Source organism: Syngnathus acus, chromosome 10, assembly GCF_901709675.1.
Source record: "Syngnathus acus chromosome 10, fSynAcu1.2, whole genome shotgun sequence".
NCBI lineage: Eukaryota > Metazoa > Chordata > Actinopteri > Syngnathiformes > Syngnathidae > Syngnathus > Syngnathus acus.
The window spans coordinates 1,201,245-1,213,577 of NC_051095.1; the positions used below are offsets into that span (position 1 = coordinate 1,201,245).

The 12,333-nt window shown below is 46.1% G+C and overlaps 3 protein-coding genes across 5 annotated transcripts in view; 2 read left to right on the top strand and 1 right to left on the bottom strand.

The window, feature by feature from the left end:
• The window catches only part of adam19a (ADAM metallopeptidase domain 19a), a 34,097-nt gene extending 26,779 nt beyond the window's left edge, over nt 1–7,318 (top strand). For 2 of the 3 annotated variants that reach the window (XM_037261751.1, XM_037261752.1), the window contains exons 12-23: nt 22–199; nt 1,394–1,483; nt 1,703–1,898; nt 2,452–2,560; nt 3,587–3,791; nt 4,152–4,229; nt 4,557–4,665; nt 5,059–5,200; nt 5,596–5,692; nt 5,765–5,980; nt 6,096–6,274; nt 6,477–7,318. In XM_037261751.1, the coding sequence (XP_037117646.1) occupies nt 22–199; nt 1,394–1,483; nt 1,703–1,898; nt 2,452–2,560; nt 3,587–3,791; nt 4,152–4,229; nt 4,557–4,665; nt 5,059–5,200; nt 5,596–5,692; nt 5,765–5,980; nt 6,096–6,274; nt 6,477–6,522 (1,645 nt within the window). In that variant the 3' untranslated portion in view covers nt 6,523–7,318. Of the gene's footprint in view, nt 1–21; nt 200–1,393; nt 1,484–1,702; nt 1,899–2,451; nt 2,561–3,586; nt 3,792–4,151; nt 4,230–4,556; nt 4,666–5,058; nt 5,201–5,595; nt 5,693–5,764; nt 5,981–6,095; nt 6,289–6,476 lie in introns of all 3 variants that reach the window. The other variant, XM_037261753.1, reaches the window with a different exon arrangement.
• Nucleotides 7,319–7,726: 408 nt separating this feature from the next.
• Nucleotides 7,727–9,482, top strand: rwdd (RWD domain containing 4). The gene is made up of 8 exons (XM_037262390.1): nt 7,727–7,923; nt 8,033–8,113; nt 8,301–8,410; nt 8,498–8,648; nt 8,718–8,823; nt 8,901–8,950; nt 9,043–9,045; nt 9,146–9,482. Exons 1-8 carry the CDS (start codon nt 7,900–7,902, stop codon nt 9,176–9,178), a joined length of 558 nt encoding a protein of 185 aa, XP_037118285.1. The 5' UTR covers nt 7,727–7,899; the 3' UTR covers nt 9,179–9,482.
• Nucleotides 9,483–9,683: 201 nt separating this feature from the next.
• On the bottom strand, nt 9,684–11,933 carry LOC119129253. Its single transcript, XM_037262389.1, has 2 exons — nt 11,877–11,933; nt 9,684–11,666 (listed from the first exon to the last, which is right to left on the bottom strand). The coding sequence occupies exon 2, from the start codon at nt 10,944–10,946 to the stop codon at nt 9,705–9,707; it is 1,242 nt and encodes a 413-aa protein (XP_037118284.1). The 5' UTR covers nt 10,947–11,666; nt 11,877–11,933; the 3' UTR covers nt 9,684–9,704.
• Between the last annotated feature and the right edge of the window lie 400 nt (nt 11,934–12,333).

The window sequence follows — 12,333 nt, forward strand, 5'->3', positions numbered from 1 at the left end:
GTCGGTAACTTTCCCCTTCAGGCATCCGTTTCCCAAAGTGTTCAGCCAGTGCAGCAAGCGCGACCTGGACAGCTACTTCCAGAAGGGCGGCGGCATGTGTCTCTTCGACATGCCCAACATGAAGGACCTGGTGGGCGGGAAAAGGTGCGGCAACGGCTTCGTGGAGGACGGCGAGGAATGCGACTGCGGCCAAGCCGACGTGAGCACGTCGCCTCTTCTTACTTTTGCTCAGCGAGATTTTTCAAATGGAACAAAAATCTGCACATCCAATTTTTCATTTTTTTTTTCCCCCTCTCATTGCTAAAGATGAGCCGTTTTGATGACTTGGCACGTTGCTTTGTGCCATGCGAATTCAGTCGTTGCTTCTTTGTGGAGCGACTGTCAGAGCACACAAGCGCGGCCAAGCGCGTGCTGTTGTTGTTGTCGGCGCTCATAATCCCTTCTCCCTTCCGTCACGCCGGGGTAATTTAACGCCCCTGCTCCTAGCCCCCCCCCTCAACTCTCACGTTTGTTCGGAGGAGCAAAGCGCCGGCTCTACAGAGGACGCCATGGCAACAGGAGATGCTGCGGTGTGTGTGTGTGTGTCGAGTGCGCAGCGTGACACAACGGCAGCGCGCCGCACCTCTGCGTTTTTATTTTTATACTCGGCGCCCGCACCCCCCTCGCCAACATTTTATCTAGTTAAGACTCGTTCGCCATCTTCTTTAATTTTCTTGCCACTGAAAAGTGGCTCCAGTTTATTGAAGGGATCGGTTGTTGCCGCCACGTTTCTTTTAGGTGGATCTTTTTTTTTTTTTTTTTTTTTTTTAAGCAAGTGATAGCAGCTAACGTGTTCCTTCAGCTCAATGAAACCACAGCTGAAAAGTACAATAGCCATCGGAGAATCTATTAATCCCTAACCAGTTGTGAATTCATCGGTTTATCGGCTGTCGAATGAATAAAAAAGGCCGATGCCGATAATCGGCAAGATGCCAAATAAGTATAGACGTGCGTAAAGTATGTCAAATGCATTTGTTGTTGCATGTGCTTTCTGACAGAAAAAAAAATTATATATATATTTTAATATTTTTGGGAAAAAAGAATTCGGGGGGAAATCCTTATTTATTTATTTATTTATTTATTTATTTGCCGGCGGGGATGGGCTTCCATACCTGCGTGTCCTCAAATCCAAAGGACCGATTTCATTTGTGCCCTTCAAGTGTAGTAAGGCATGAAAATGCCTCTTTCAGAAGCAGAAAATAGAGGAGATGATTCAGAAAAGCGGAATCAGACAAAAAAAAAAAATCATCTCAGGTTTCATGACTTTTGCAAGAAATACAGACAAAATCCTTGGACACAAAAAAAAGAACCGCGGGTTGAGGAATAATCAGGGCCGACTTCTGTTTACTTGCAGGAATGCACCAATGACTGTTGTAATGCCAATAATTGCACGCTGAAAGAAGGGGCTCAGTGTGCCCATGGAGTTTGTTGCCAAGCTTGTAAGGTAGGGAACACACACACACACACACACACACACGCAGTCAGACGTCTTCAAACGCTTCGCCGTCTCTGCTCTCATCGCTTCCGTCAAAACTATTGCAAAGACGAGCTCAGTCAACTTTTCACCTGACAGAAGTGACAAATTTCTCCGTCTCTCCACGACAAGCGAGGCCTTGAAATGAAAATGCCTCTTTCCCATGTTGATTTTATGCAACCAACTCAGCTGAAGCAAGCGGGCACCATGTGCCGGGGCCCGGCTGGGGCCTGCGATCTGCCCGAGTACTGCACGGGCGCGGCGCCCTACTGCCCCACCAACGTCTACCTACTGGACGGATCCTCGTGCCAGGCGGGACGGGCCTACTGCTACAACGGCATGTGTCTGACCCATCAGCAGCAGTGCTTGCAGTTGTGGGGCGCCGGTAAGTACGCCCGCCGCAAACTCGCCGGGGAGTCGTATGTTGAATTTTAGTCAATAGGTAGTGCTTTGGCGCCTTGTTTTGGTCTCTTGCTGCCAAGGGACTGTGTTGAAGTGAGGGCAGAAGCACTGATTTTTTTTATTTTATTTTTTTTCATGAGAAGGCTTTAGGCTGTCTAAAAGCAAAGTAGTGCTTCGACGCCACCAACAGGCAACGAAGGAGATTTCTGGAGTCTCTCTCTGCATTGTCGCTCCCAGTGTCAAGTTAGCTATTTTCTCCAGTTTGGGTTACTTTGGGCCCAGCAATAGTTGTTGAATAGGAATTGGTGTCAAGGAAGTGTACGTCTCAATTCTTCCTGTTGAGGAGGAGCTAACTTAGTTAGTTACTTCTTTTTTTGTTTTGCAATGTCATCATTTGCAAGCTGCTTTCAATGTTTTTCAAATCATTTGGCCACATAGTTTGAAGTATATTTACAAATTGAACTATAAATCAAATAAATGTGTTAGCGTGAACAAGGGCTACAAAAAACACGCCTCTCTCTCGCTTTGTTTCCCAGGTGCCCGTCCGGCGCACGACGCCTGTTTCGAAGACGTCAACGCCGCGGGGAACGCTTTCGGGAACTGCGGGAAAGACGAGCGCGGCAACTACGTCAAGTGCGCAAAAAGGTGACGACGATGGCATCTGGTCTGATTCTTTCGTTTTGTGTCGTGTTCTCCCCTTCCAAAATTTGCTCTTTTTTTGGGAGGGGGGGGGGGTACTGTTTTCACAGCGTGCCGCTCCTGCGAATTAATGGATCCAAATGAGCAATTTAGTTATGTTAATGAACGAGCGGATTAAGGAAGTTGATTGCTGCGCTGCCCACAACGATTATGCGGCCCCGCAGGAATCATTAAGACGACGTTGCGGTGGCGGCGGCTGGGCTGATTATGGAAATGCGAGCTCCGTCCTGTTACAATCTGACTAATCTTTGCATTAGTCACCGCAACAACTCGGCTTCATCGTCCGGTAATTGTCATCGACCCCCGCCCCCTCCCCCTCAAATGACGGATGCGAGGTTTGCGTACTTGCCTGTTTTCATTTGCATATCAATGAGGAAGAAGTTACAAAGAATTTAGACAGCATGGAAACAGGCCACAGTTGATTGTTTTTTCATTTAGTTGATCCCTACAAGGTGGGAATAGTTTGGCAATTTCCACAATGGTTATTTTTTATCTTATTTTAATTTAATTATTTTATAGAGCTGGGTTGTCATTTTTTTATTTGTTTCTGTTTTAAATTTCAGGATGGTTAGTTGTGATTTATTTAAATTGTTTTGACCTCACTTACTTTTTTTAGAGCAGGTTTGTTAGTTTTTATTTGTTTCTGTTTTTTTTTTTAATATAGGGAGCATTCTTTGAGCGGAACGTACAAAAAAAAGTCGCTAAATGTGTAGTAAGGAAGCCTATTATTCTCAAACTACTATTGATCCTTTTTTCGTACGAAAATAAAACGTATCAGCAATTCCAAAATAAATACAAAAGTTACAAAAATGAACTACAAAATTGACAAATATGTAAAGGATGGATATTATATTATATTATTTACAAACATAGTTTCAGTCAATTTTCATTTCATTTGTGTTTATTTTGTGAGCCAAAAATCTTCTTTCCAACTTGTTTTTTGTGATTTTGCGTTACCCACTTTGTGCCCAGTGACGCCAAATGCGGCAAGATCCAGTGCCACAGCGCCGCCAAGAAGCCCAAAGGCACCAACGCCGTGTCCATCGACACCACCATCAAAACGGGCGGCATCGAGGTCAAGTGCCGCGGCACCTACGTCTACAGCACCCAGGACGGCCAGGGCGACCTTCCCGACCCCGGCTTGGTCGCGACGGGCACAAAATGTGGCGAGGGCAAGGTCAGCTCCAGCTCACATGTTTTGTTGTCGTCTTTTCTTCTGCATGTATTGTTGTCATAAACATTCCCAAGCAAACCTCGCACAATCATTGGACTGTTTTCCTGGAGCGGTTTAAAAATAATACTTAGGAATAATAAAAGGACTCAAAAACACTAACCCTTAAAAACAAAATAGGAACTTGTAGTGCACTCATATTAACGTTAGCCCAGGGCACTTTTTTTAACATCTCAATAACTGTGAAATTCCAAATAGAAGCAGCAAGTATTCATCCGCCCGTTTATTGAGTCATCCTTTTTATTTGCTTCGACTGTCTTGCCAATTTCTTTTCATGGCTCTGACTCGCTCGTGTTGTCTTCGCAGGTGTGCCGGGAGCGCCGGTGTCAAAACGCATCCTTTAGCGAGTTGGAGACGTGCATCTCTCGCTGCCATGGCAACGGGGTGAGGACGCAATAGGACAACACAAACAAAACAAAAAAAAAAAGAAGGATTTATTGGCCTGAGCCAGATAAGGAAAGGAACGCCATGCAAGATTCATTCGTCTATAAAGCTCCTGGCGGGTCAGCTGGCCTTTTGCGACTGGAAATTTTCACAAATAGCGTTGCCCCTATTACCATGTCCTCCCATATTGGATTTGGCCAAGGCTGCATGAGTGTGTTTTGACGTTGTAAAATTCATGAGGGGATGGGTGGGGGCGGGGTTGTGTTTATGCGCCGGCGAGTGGCGTCTTTTTCCCCCTTTGATTTGGATCGACCTTCTTTGCGCTAGGTGTGCAACAGCAACGGCAACTGCCACTGCCATCGAGGTTGGGCGCCCCCGTTCTGCGACAAGCCGGGCCTTGGAGGCAGCGTGGACAGCGGGCCCGTGCAGTACGACAGTCAGTACACACACGCGCACACACACGTTAATGATGACATTTTACGGAAAATGGATTTGAAAGAAAACGGACCGACGATCAATCCTGAAAAAAACCCATTTTCTCTAACACAAAGTGAGAAAAACACATTTTAAACCAAAATAAAGGGAAAAAACTGATACTAAAATTCATAAATACTCAAATTAAAACAATGCAAAAAAATAAAAGGAAAACAAACAAACTGGATGTTAAAATGAACAGAATTTCCTAAAAAAAAAAGCCTAAACTAAATCCAAACTCATTCATGAAAAATCTCATTTTAAAATGACAGAATTAAGTCCAAACTCACTCTCATGAAAAATCACATTTAAAAAAAAAAAGAGGATGGTGAACTTGTCAACATGTCGTGTGCAGGTCAGGTGGGCTTGGTGGTGGGCCTTCTATTTGCCTTCCTGGTGCTCCTGCCCGGCGTGCTACTGCTCTTCTACTGCTACCGCATCAAGACCTCCTACTTGCACAAGTGGCTGGCGCGGAGAGACAAGAACAAGAGCAACAAGTAGCGTAACCATTCTCTTACTCCTCATCGGGTTTTACGGCCAACCGCCTGGCTCTCTCTCTCTCGAGTGTGTCTTGCTCGAGCAGTTCATCGCCAGCCGGACAAACGACTTTGAAATACGTCGACATTTGGCGCTAATAGCTTGGATTGCTCGTTGTGTAAAAGAGACTAAGTGCGTATGTGTGACTCTGATGAATGTGCGTAATTAATTTGTGGTTGGAAACAAATGCTGAAAAAAATCTGTGTGTGTTGGTGTGTGCGTGAAGAGCTTATCATCCAATATGTAATTCATGCACATAAAATATTACATCGACATTTCGTGCCCGTTGCTTGGCTTGCGGTTTGCTTGGGTTATACGCCAGTGGTTGTAATGAAGTGCGCCCTCTTGTGGTCAGAATGGAAACAGACAAAGCCAAGAAGAACAGCCACCTGAATCCTGCCTTTCACCTCAAAGTTGTCGGACCCATCAACAAAGCCAGCAGCCACAAGGGGGTGAGTTATCAACACATTCATTCAAGATATAAAATTGTGCATCTAAAAAAAAAAAACTTTTTCATCCTGTAGCTTTCTGCCACCAGCAAAGAGGTTCTTCCTCTCCGACCAGAATCGGCGGCAGGTGGTACCCAGCCGGTTAACATCGTGCGTCCGCTTCGGCCCGCCCCGTTGACTCGGGATGTCAGGGGGCACCGCCCCGCCGTCCCGTCGGCGCCCCGGCAATCCCCGCAGCGACTGAGCCCACCTAAGAAGCCCCTGCCCCTCAACCCCACGCGATCGCCACTGGTGAGGCTGCCCGAAAAGTCATTTGCCAAAAAAAACAAAAGAAGGCCAATGAACTTGGAAGTACTCGCCCGAACTGATGGTAGTCATATTATGAACTTTTTTTTCCTCCCCACAGCCCAGACCGTCACCCTTGCCCCCCCAGAGGCCCCTCCCCCTCAGTCCCGCCAGAGGAGGCTCCCCAGTGAGGGTGCTGACCTCCAAACCGTCGCCGAGCCTGCTGGTCATGATGCCCCCAGCGGCAGGACTCAAAACTGCAAGCAGACCGCCAGGGGTCCCCCCTCACAGAGCTCTCAGGTGAGTTTGCGCAGGTGAGCGTTTTTTTTTTTTTACCTCTTGTTGTCCCTTCGTTTTTTTGTGATTATAAATATCAATAGAGGTCATTTTCATACAATTTGATGAATAACGGTAAAGACAAAAAAAATACATTGTATGCGTCTGTGTGATGTTGAAGTTGGTTGGGAATCACAGATTCTGTTTCCTTCATTGTCTCCCGCAGAGCGGTCCCAGGTGCCAAACAGAGCGCGGCGTCACCCCCATCGTGAAGCCGGCCTTCCTCTTCTGCCTCAAAGCCTCTTTTTTTGCACTAAAGTAACGTCGCTATGTCGGTCGACCACCTAGTGGTCCCGGCACACCGCGGCGGGAGGACGGCGTTTAGACGAAAGCGACGAGTCGGCGCGCTGGAAACTATGGCCACGTTTGACGCAGTTTTGCACGGACCAAGACGGAGCGGCGCCGTGTCATTTCTGCCAAAATCGCTTCTTTTGATGACATTTTAAAATGTTCTTTGTGTACGAAAAACTGCGGTTTACAATTTGTCTCGGATTTGTGTTCTGTGCCAAAGAGGTTTCGCCACGCTTGGGGAGGGGGTGTCCAGAATCGCTTGAAAATCATGGCAACACGTCCACTCCGCAACGGAAAGCCGCTTTTAGGAAGTTAAAGCACGCATTGGTACACAAACCTTAAGCTGGATATCAACGATACGGAATAAACGCTCAAAGACATCAGGAACGTCCGATTCCTGCCGCACACCGACCAACAACAAAACATACGTTTGTGAAGCAAGAACATTTTAATTATTGTTTTGGAACTTTGGGATGGTCGCTGTTAGCGGTTCAGTTGCTCGGTGTGCGGCTGGTCCCGAGTACGTGAATCTGGAGACCCACAAAAAAAAGAAAAGCTGCCTCGGCTGCTTCTTTTGAACACTGTTTACATGTTGACCGAGTACTTGATGGAACACCCCCGCCACTTCCGCATTACTCCGCATAATCGCATCAATGTGAATGTCTTTTGCTTTTTGTCACCACTTTTGAAAAGGTACATAAAATATTTTTTACTAAACGCTTGGCACTCTCCTTGTGGTTCTTTGCTAAATTGACTCGTATTGTTAATGAATTCTATTCTCACTTTGCTCTGATTGGTAGTTTGATTTCTGGGTGGGCTGATTTCTAATCGTGTCAGGATCGTTTGGGGCGTGAATGGCAAAAATGTGCATATGATGGATGTCCATTAAGATTCATTGTGAGGGTGGGGCGTTTTTTAAAAACGCTGATAAAGATTCAATAAACGTTTTTCATGAAAAACGAAGACGAAATATCGAATGCACGAATACAGTATGCAATTCCGCGAGTGCCGAACCACGAATATGCGGGGTCGACTGTACCGGAGAAAACGTTGGCGTTTTCTGCCACTAGATGGCGGTAGATGCGTCTTGGCCTACTTAGCGCGGGGTTGATAAATCCCGATGAAGAGGATAGTACGAGTGCGCATGCGCCAAAATGTCACGGTGTTGGTAGTACTACCAGTATGTCACAGCACAAGTTGTTATAAACGATCGTTTTTTTAATGATAGCCATGGCTCCCTTATCGTAACGGTTTGGCTCCGTGGAGGGAGGACGCCACGGCCAAACGAAAGCGAAACTATGACAGCGAATGAGGATCAAGAGGTAAGGCATAAATGGACGCTAATGTGGCTAGCGGCTGGTAGCCGTGGAATGCTAACTCGCCAGCCTGTTGAAATGGCCGATTTTTTCGAATGTGGTGCTTGTTTTCTAGATGGAGTTGGAGGCTCTTCGCTCGATTTACGAAGGTGACGAGTGTTTCAAAGTGCTTAGTCCAGTTTCCTTTCAGTTGAGGGTGAGTACGAAGTTCATTATTTTGGTTCGAGTAAAATTCTAAAAAAAGGAATCGCGTCTTGTTGCTTTTTTTTTTTTTTTTTTTTAGTATTGCATCAACAGAATAGACACAAAATTGTGTGTTGAGACATTGAAATCGGCCTACCAGAAAATCTGAATCAGATTAATTATAACCTATAAATCATCAGATAGGAGATCTGGATGACTCCAAAGCATTCATCCTGGACATCACGTGGCCAGAGACATACCCCAAGACTGGTCCTCAAATCTCCCTGGATGGCTTTTTTAACAACCGAATGTAAGTTGCCCAGCGAGCTGCGCTTGGAGAAATAGTTAAAAACAAAAAATAAATTATCCTCCTAAAACATTTTATTGCCATTGTCAGAACTCCCGAAACCAAGCAGGTCATCCTGTCTAAGCTGGAGGAACAAGTGGAAGCCAATCTGGGCGACGCCATGACGTACACCCTGTTCGAGTGGGCCAAGGAGAACCAAGAAGACTTGATGGAGAACCACAGACCCGTGGTCACCGCCGTGGTTGGTTTCAAGTAGTAGAGTCGGCGGCGTATGACCGGGCACTGAGCGCTTCCTTCCTTTTACCGTCAGAATTTAACGCCCAGCGGTGAGGCCATACCCAACGCCACGGCCAAAAAGAAAGAGAGGAAGGAGCAGCTCACCAAAGCGCAGAAGAGGAGGATCATCAATCGGACAGGTGAGAAGTGCCCACAGCATGAACAATTAAGGGGAAAAAAAAAAAAAGGGAATTTCTTCACTTGGTTCTGCTTTCAGATAACAAAGGGGAACTGCCAAGAGGATGGAATTGGATTGACGTCATCAAAGTATGTACACTTGCAACGTTCCGCGACATGAACGATAAGAAACTCGATTAATTTTTTTTTCTTCCCCATCCTTCATTACAATGAACATCCAGCACGTAAGTAGCAAAAAAAACCAACAGCATGAAATTCCATTCTTTCATTTTCATTGTGTAATTGTTTTGTTTTTTTTGTGTGTGTTCTACTTTTGTGTTGCAGCTGAGTAAAACTGGAGGCAAAGATGACGATTAGACCCCCAGAGCTGCCCCCTTTCAATTTGAGCGGAATGTCTTCTCCTTCCAGAACAGAACAGGGCCGGCCGGAAAAAGGAGGCAATACTGTACAGCGCAATGTGTTGCTGGTTTCAGAAAGGTTACTTGAAAGCCTCCGTTCTGAAGGTACAGTATCGACTCACTGCCTGGAACCTTGACGCATTCGCCTTACAAACGAATATTTTGCATTGTCGTGACACTTGATAAATAATTCCATCAGATTTAACCTCACGGTTTTCTCATTTTTGTTTTGACCAGTTTTTCTTTTTTTTTTTTTTTTTTTAGTCAAATAAAACCCGATTTCTGAGGTCACTCGATCTGTTTTTCTTTCATTGGTTCGTATGACAGTGGGAAGGTTTGGTGTCGACGATACGGGGCAAAGTATGCGAAGTGGTGTGACAATGTTAAAAAAATAATAATAATAATAACCTTAACCTGAAATTCCATTTTTATTGGAACAAATACGTGCATATCTGACACTTTACACAAGTACTGTCGGGTTGCCATTAAAGCTGCGGGGATTTTTTCTTAAGCTCTTGTTCCTGCTTTGACAATTTATCCGCAGTGCCCGGCAAGCCTTTTTCAGGGAAATAATCATTAACGACGTCCAAGAGACCCCTTTTCAGGGATGTTTCTAACTTTTTGGAAAATTCATTTTTAAACATGTTCTCAAAGAAGCTGTGGATGTCCCGGGCGCGTACCATTGGCTTTGCAGATTTGTTTCTTGTGCGCTCCTCGTCGTAGTCGTCGTCGTCGTCGTCATCGTCGTCGTCACTCAGCGGTAACTCGACTGATAAAATCGACGCGATGACAGGAGTCTCCTCCCTTGCCCTTTCGTCCAAGACATTTGGAAGTGGCGGTCTCTCGCCTATTCGCTCGGGTTTCCCTTTGACTCTCTTGCTCTTCCTCCGGCCGTAGTGAGTCTTCCACATTGACTTGATCTTATTGAAAATGGGCCGAATAGCTGGTTTTGCTCGAATGCAGTCCATGATGGTTCTTGGACAGTTTCCCAGAATTGGCTGTATCTTCGTTTGGCTTTTCCACCTCTTCCAAAAGGATGTCCTGTTTTCAAGTCCTTCCGGTGATGTCTTGTCAAGGTCTGCTGCCGCTTCAGATGAAAGTTCCTGCTCATCAGTCTCGGTTATCGATTCTGATAAAGACTTCCTGGACAATCTGAGGTCAGCTTCTGCCACCAGTCTTGACGAAGATCTCCTGGATATCCGGTCTTCTGACAGTTTAGAGGTGGCACTGACTGCTGCTTTTGATGAAGACCTCCTTGATATTCTGTCTTCTGACAGTCTCGAGGTCGATTCGCTTGCTGCTTTTGACGAAGGTCTCCTTGATATACTCTCTTCTGATAATTTCCCAACATCTGCCGCCTGGGAAGAAGACCTTGATATCTTGCCTTCTGACAATTTCGGAACATCTGTTGACAGTTTTGACGAAGACCTCCTTGATATCCTGTCTCCTGACAATTTAGGAACAACCTCAAATTCTGCATCGGACGACTTCCTGGATACCCTGTCTTCTGACAGTTTAGGAGGAACTCTTAGGTCTGCTGGAGATGAAGACTTTCGAGATACCCTGTCTTCAACCTCTGCTGACAAAGAGTCCAAATATGCTTCGGCCGAAGGGCTCTCGGGTACCACGTAGTCTGACAATGGTTTGTCACTGTCATTCAAAGACATCTGTGATACCCTGCGTTCGGACGATTTGACGTCAACATCTTCTAGCATTCCTACTGACATCCTCTCAACATCAACCAAGTGAAGAGTATCAACTACTTCTTCCAAAAGAGGTTCACTCACTTCCGGTTCATCACATAATTGAGGGGCAGAATCTAACGCTGCTTCTGTTGAAGGCAGCTTTGCTTCCCTGTCTTCAGGTGACTTGAGATCATCCCGTCCTACTGTTTCACAGGATCTCCTGTCTTCAAGCCACTCTTCTGGCTCCTGCGAGTTACTATCCACTTCTGATGGAGATGTACTTGCAACTTTAGCATCTTGCCCACTCAGTTCAGCATCTGTTCCTGGTTCTAATGAAGGTATCTTTGTTACGTTGTCTTCTGGCCACTGAGGCTCAGTATCTACTGCTTCCGATGAAGAAAGCTTAGCCACGTTGACTTCTGGCCACTGAGGCTCAGTATCTACTGCTTCCGATGAAGAAAGCTGAGCCACGTTGACTTCTGGCCTCTGAAGATCCGTATGTTCTAATTCTGACAGCGTCTTTGCTACTTCTTGCCACTGTGGATCAGTATCTGCTGGTTCTAATGAAGACGTATTCTCCACAATGTCTTGAGCACACTTGAGATCATCGAGAGAAGCAGTCGATGCTAGTCTCTTTAATACCTGCTCTTCTGGTGACTTAAAACCAGCATTGACTGCTTCTGACGAAGACCTTTTCGTGACCACGTCTTCTGGCCATGGGACACTATCTACCGCTCCCTCTGGTGAGACCCTCTTTGCTACCTCGTCTGCTTGTGCTGCTTCTGATGAAGGCTTCTTTACAACACTGTCTTCCGGCTGCATAAGTGCTTCGGAGGACGACCTTCTTTGTACGTGGTCTTCTGACAACAAAGGGTCAAAGGTTTCTTGTCTGGGTGAAAGCATGCTCGCCGTCAAGCTTTCTGGCAACTCGGGATCATCGTCTCGTCCCTCAGACGACACCCTCTTTGCTACCTCGTCTGCTTGCAAGGTAATAGGTACTGCTTCTGATGAAGGCTTCTTTACAACACTGTCTTCCGGCTCCATAAGTCCTTCGGAGGACGACCTTCTTTGTACGTGGTCTTCTGACAACAAAGGGTCAAATGTTTCTTGTCTGGGTGAAAGCATACTCGCCGTCAAGCTTTCTGGCAACTCGGGATCATCGTCTCGTCCCTCAGACGACACCCTCTCGGATCTTATGTCTTCTGGCGACTCAAGGTCAGAATTGACCGCTTCTATTGAATACCTGTCTTCTGGCGACTCTAAATCGGAGCCTACGGCATCTGAAGATCTCTTTGCTAGCCTGTCTTCTGGCAAGTCAAGACTGCAAGGTAAATTGTTTTCTTCCAATGCGTCTGGCGATTTGTTGCCATCAGAAGCAGGGATTGTAGAACATCGACCTTCCAGGGAATCTACCCGGCCCGCTGTCGAA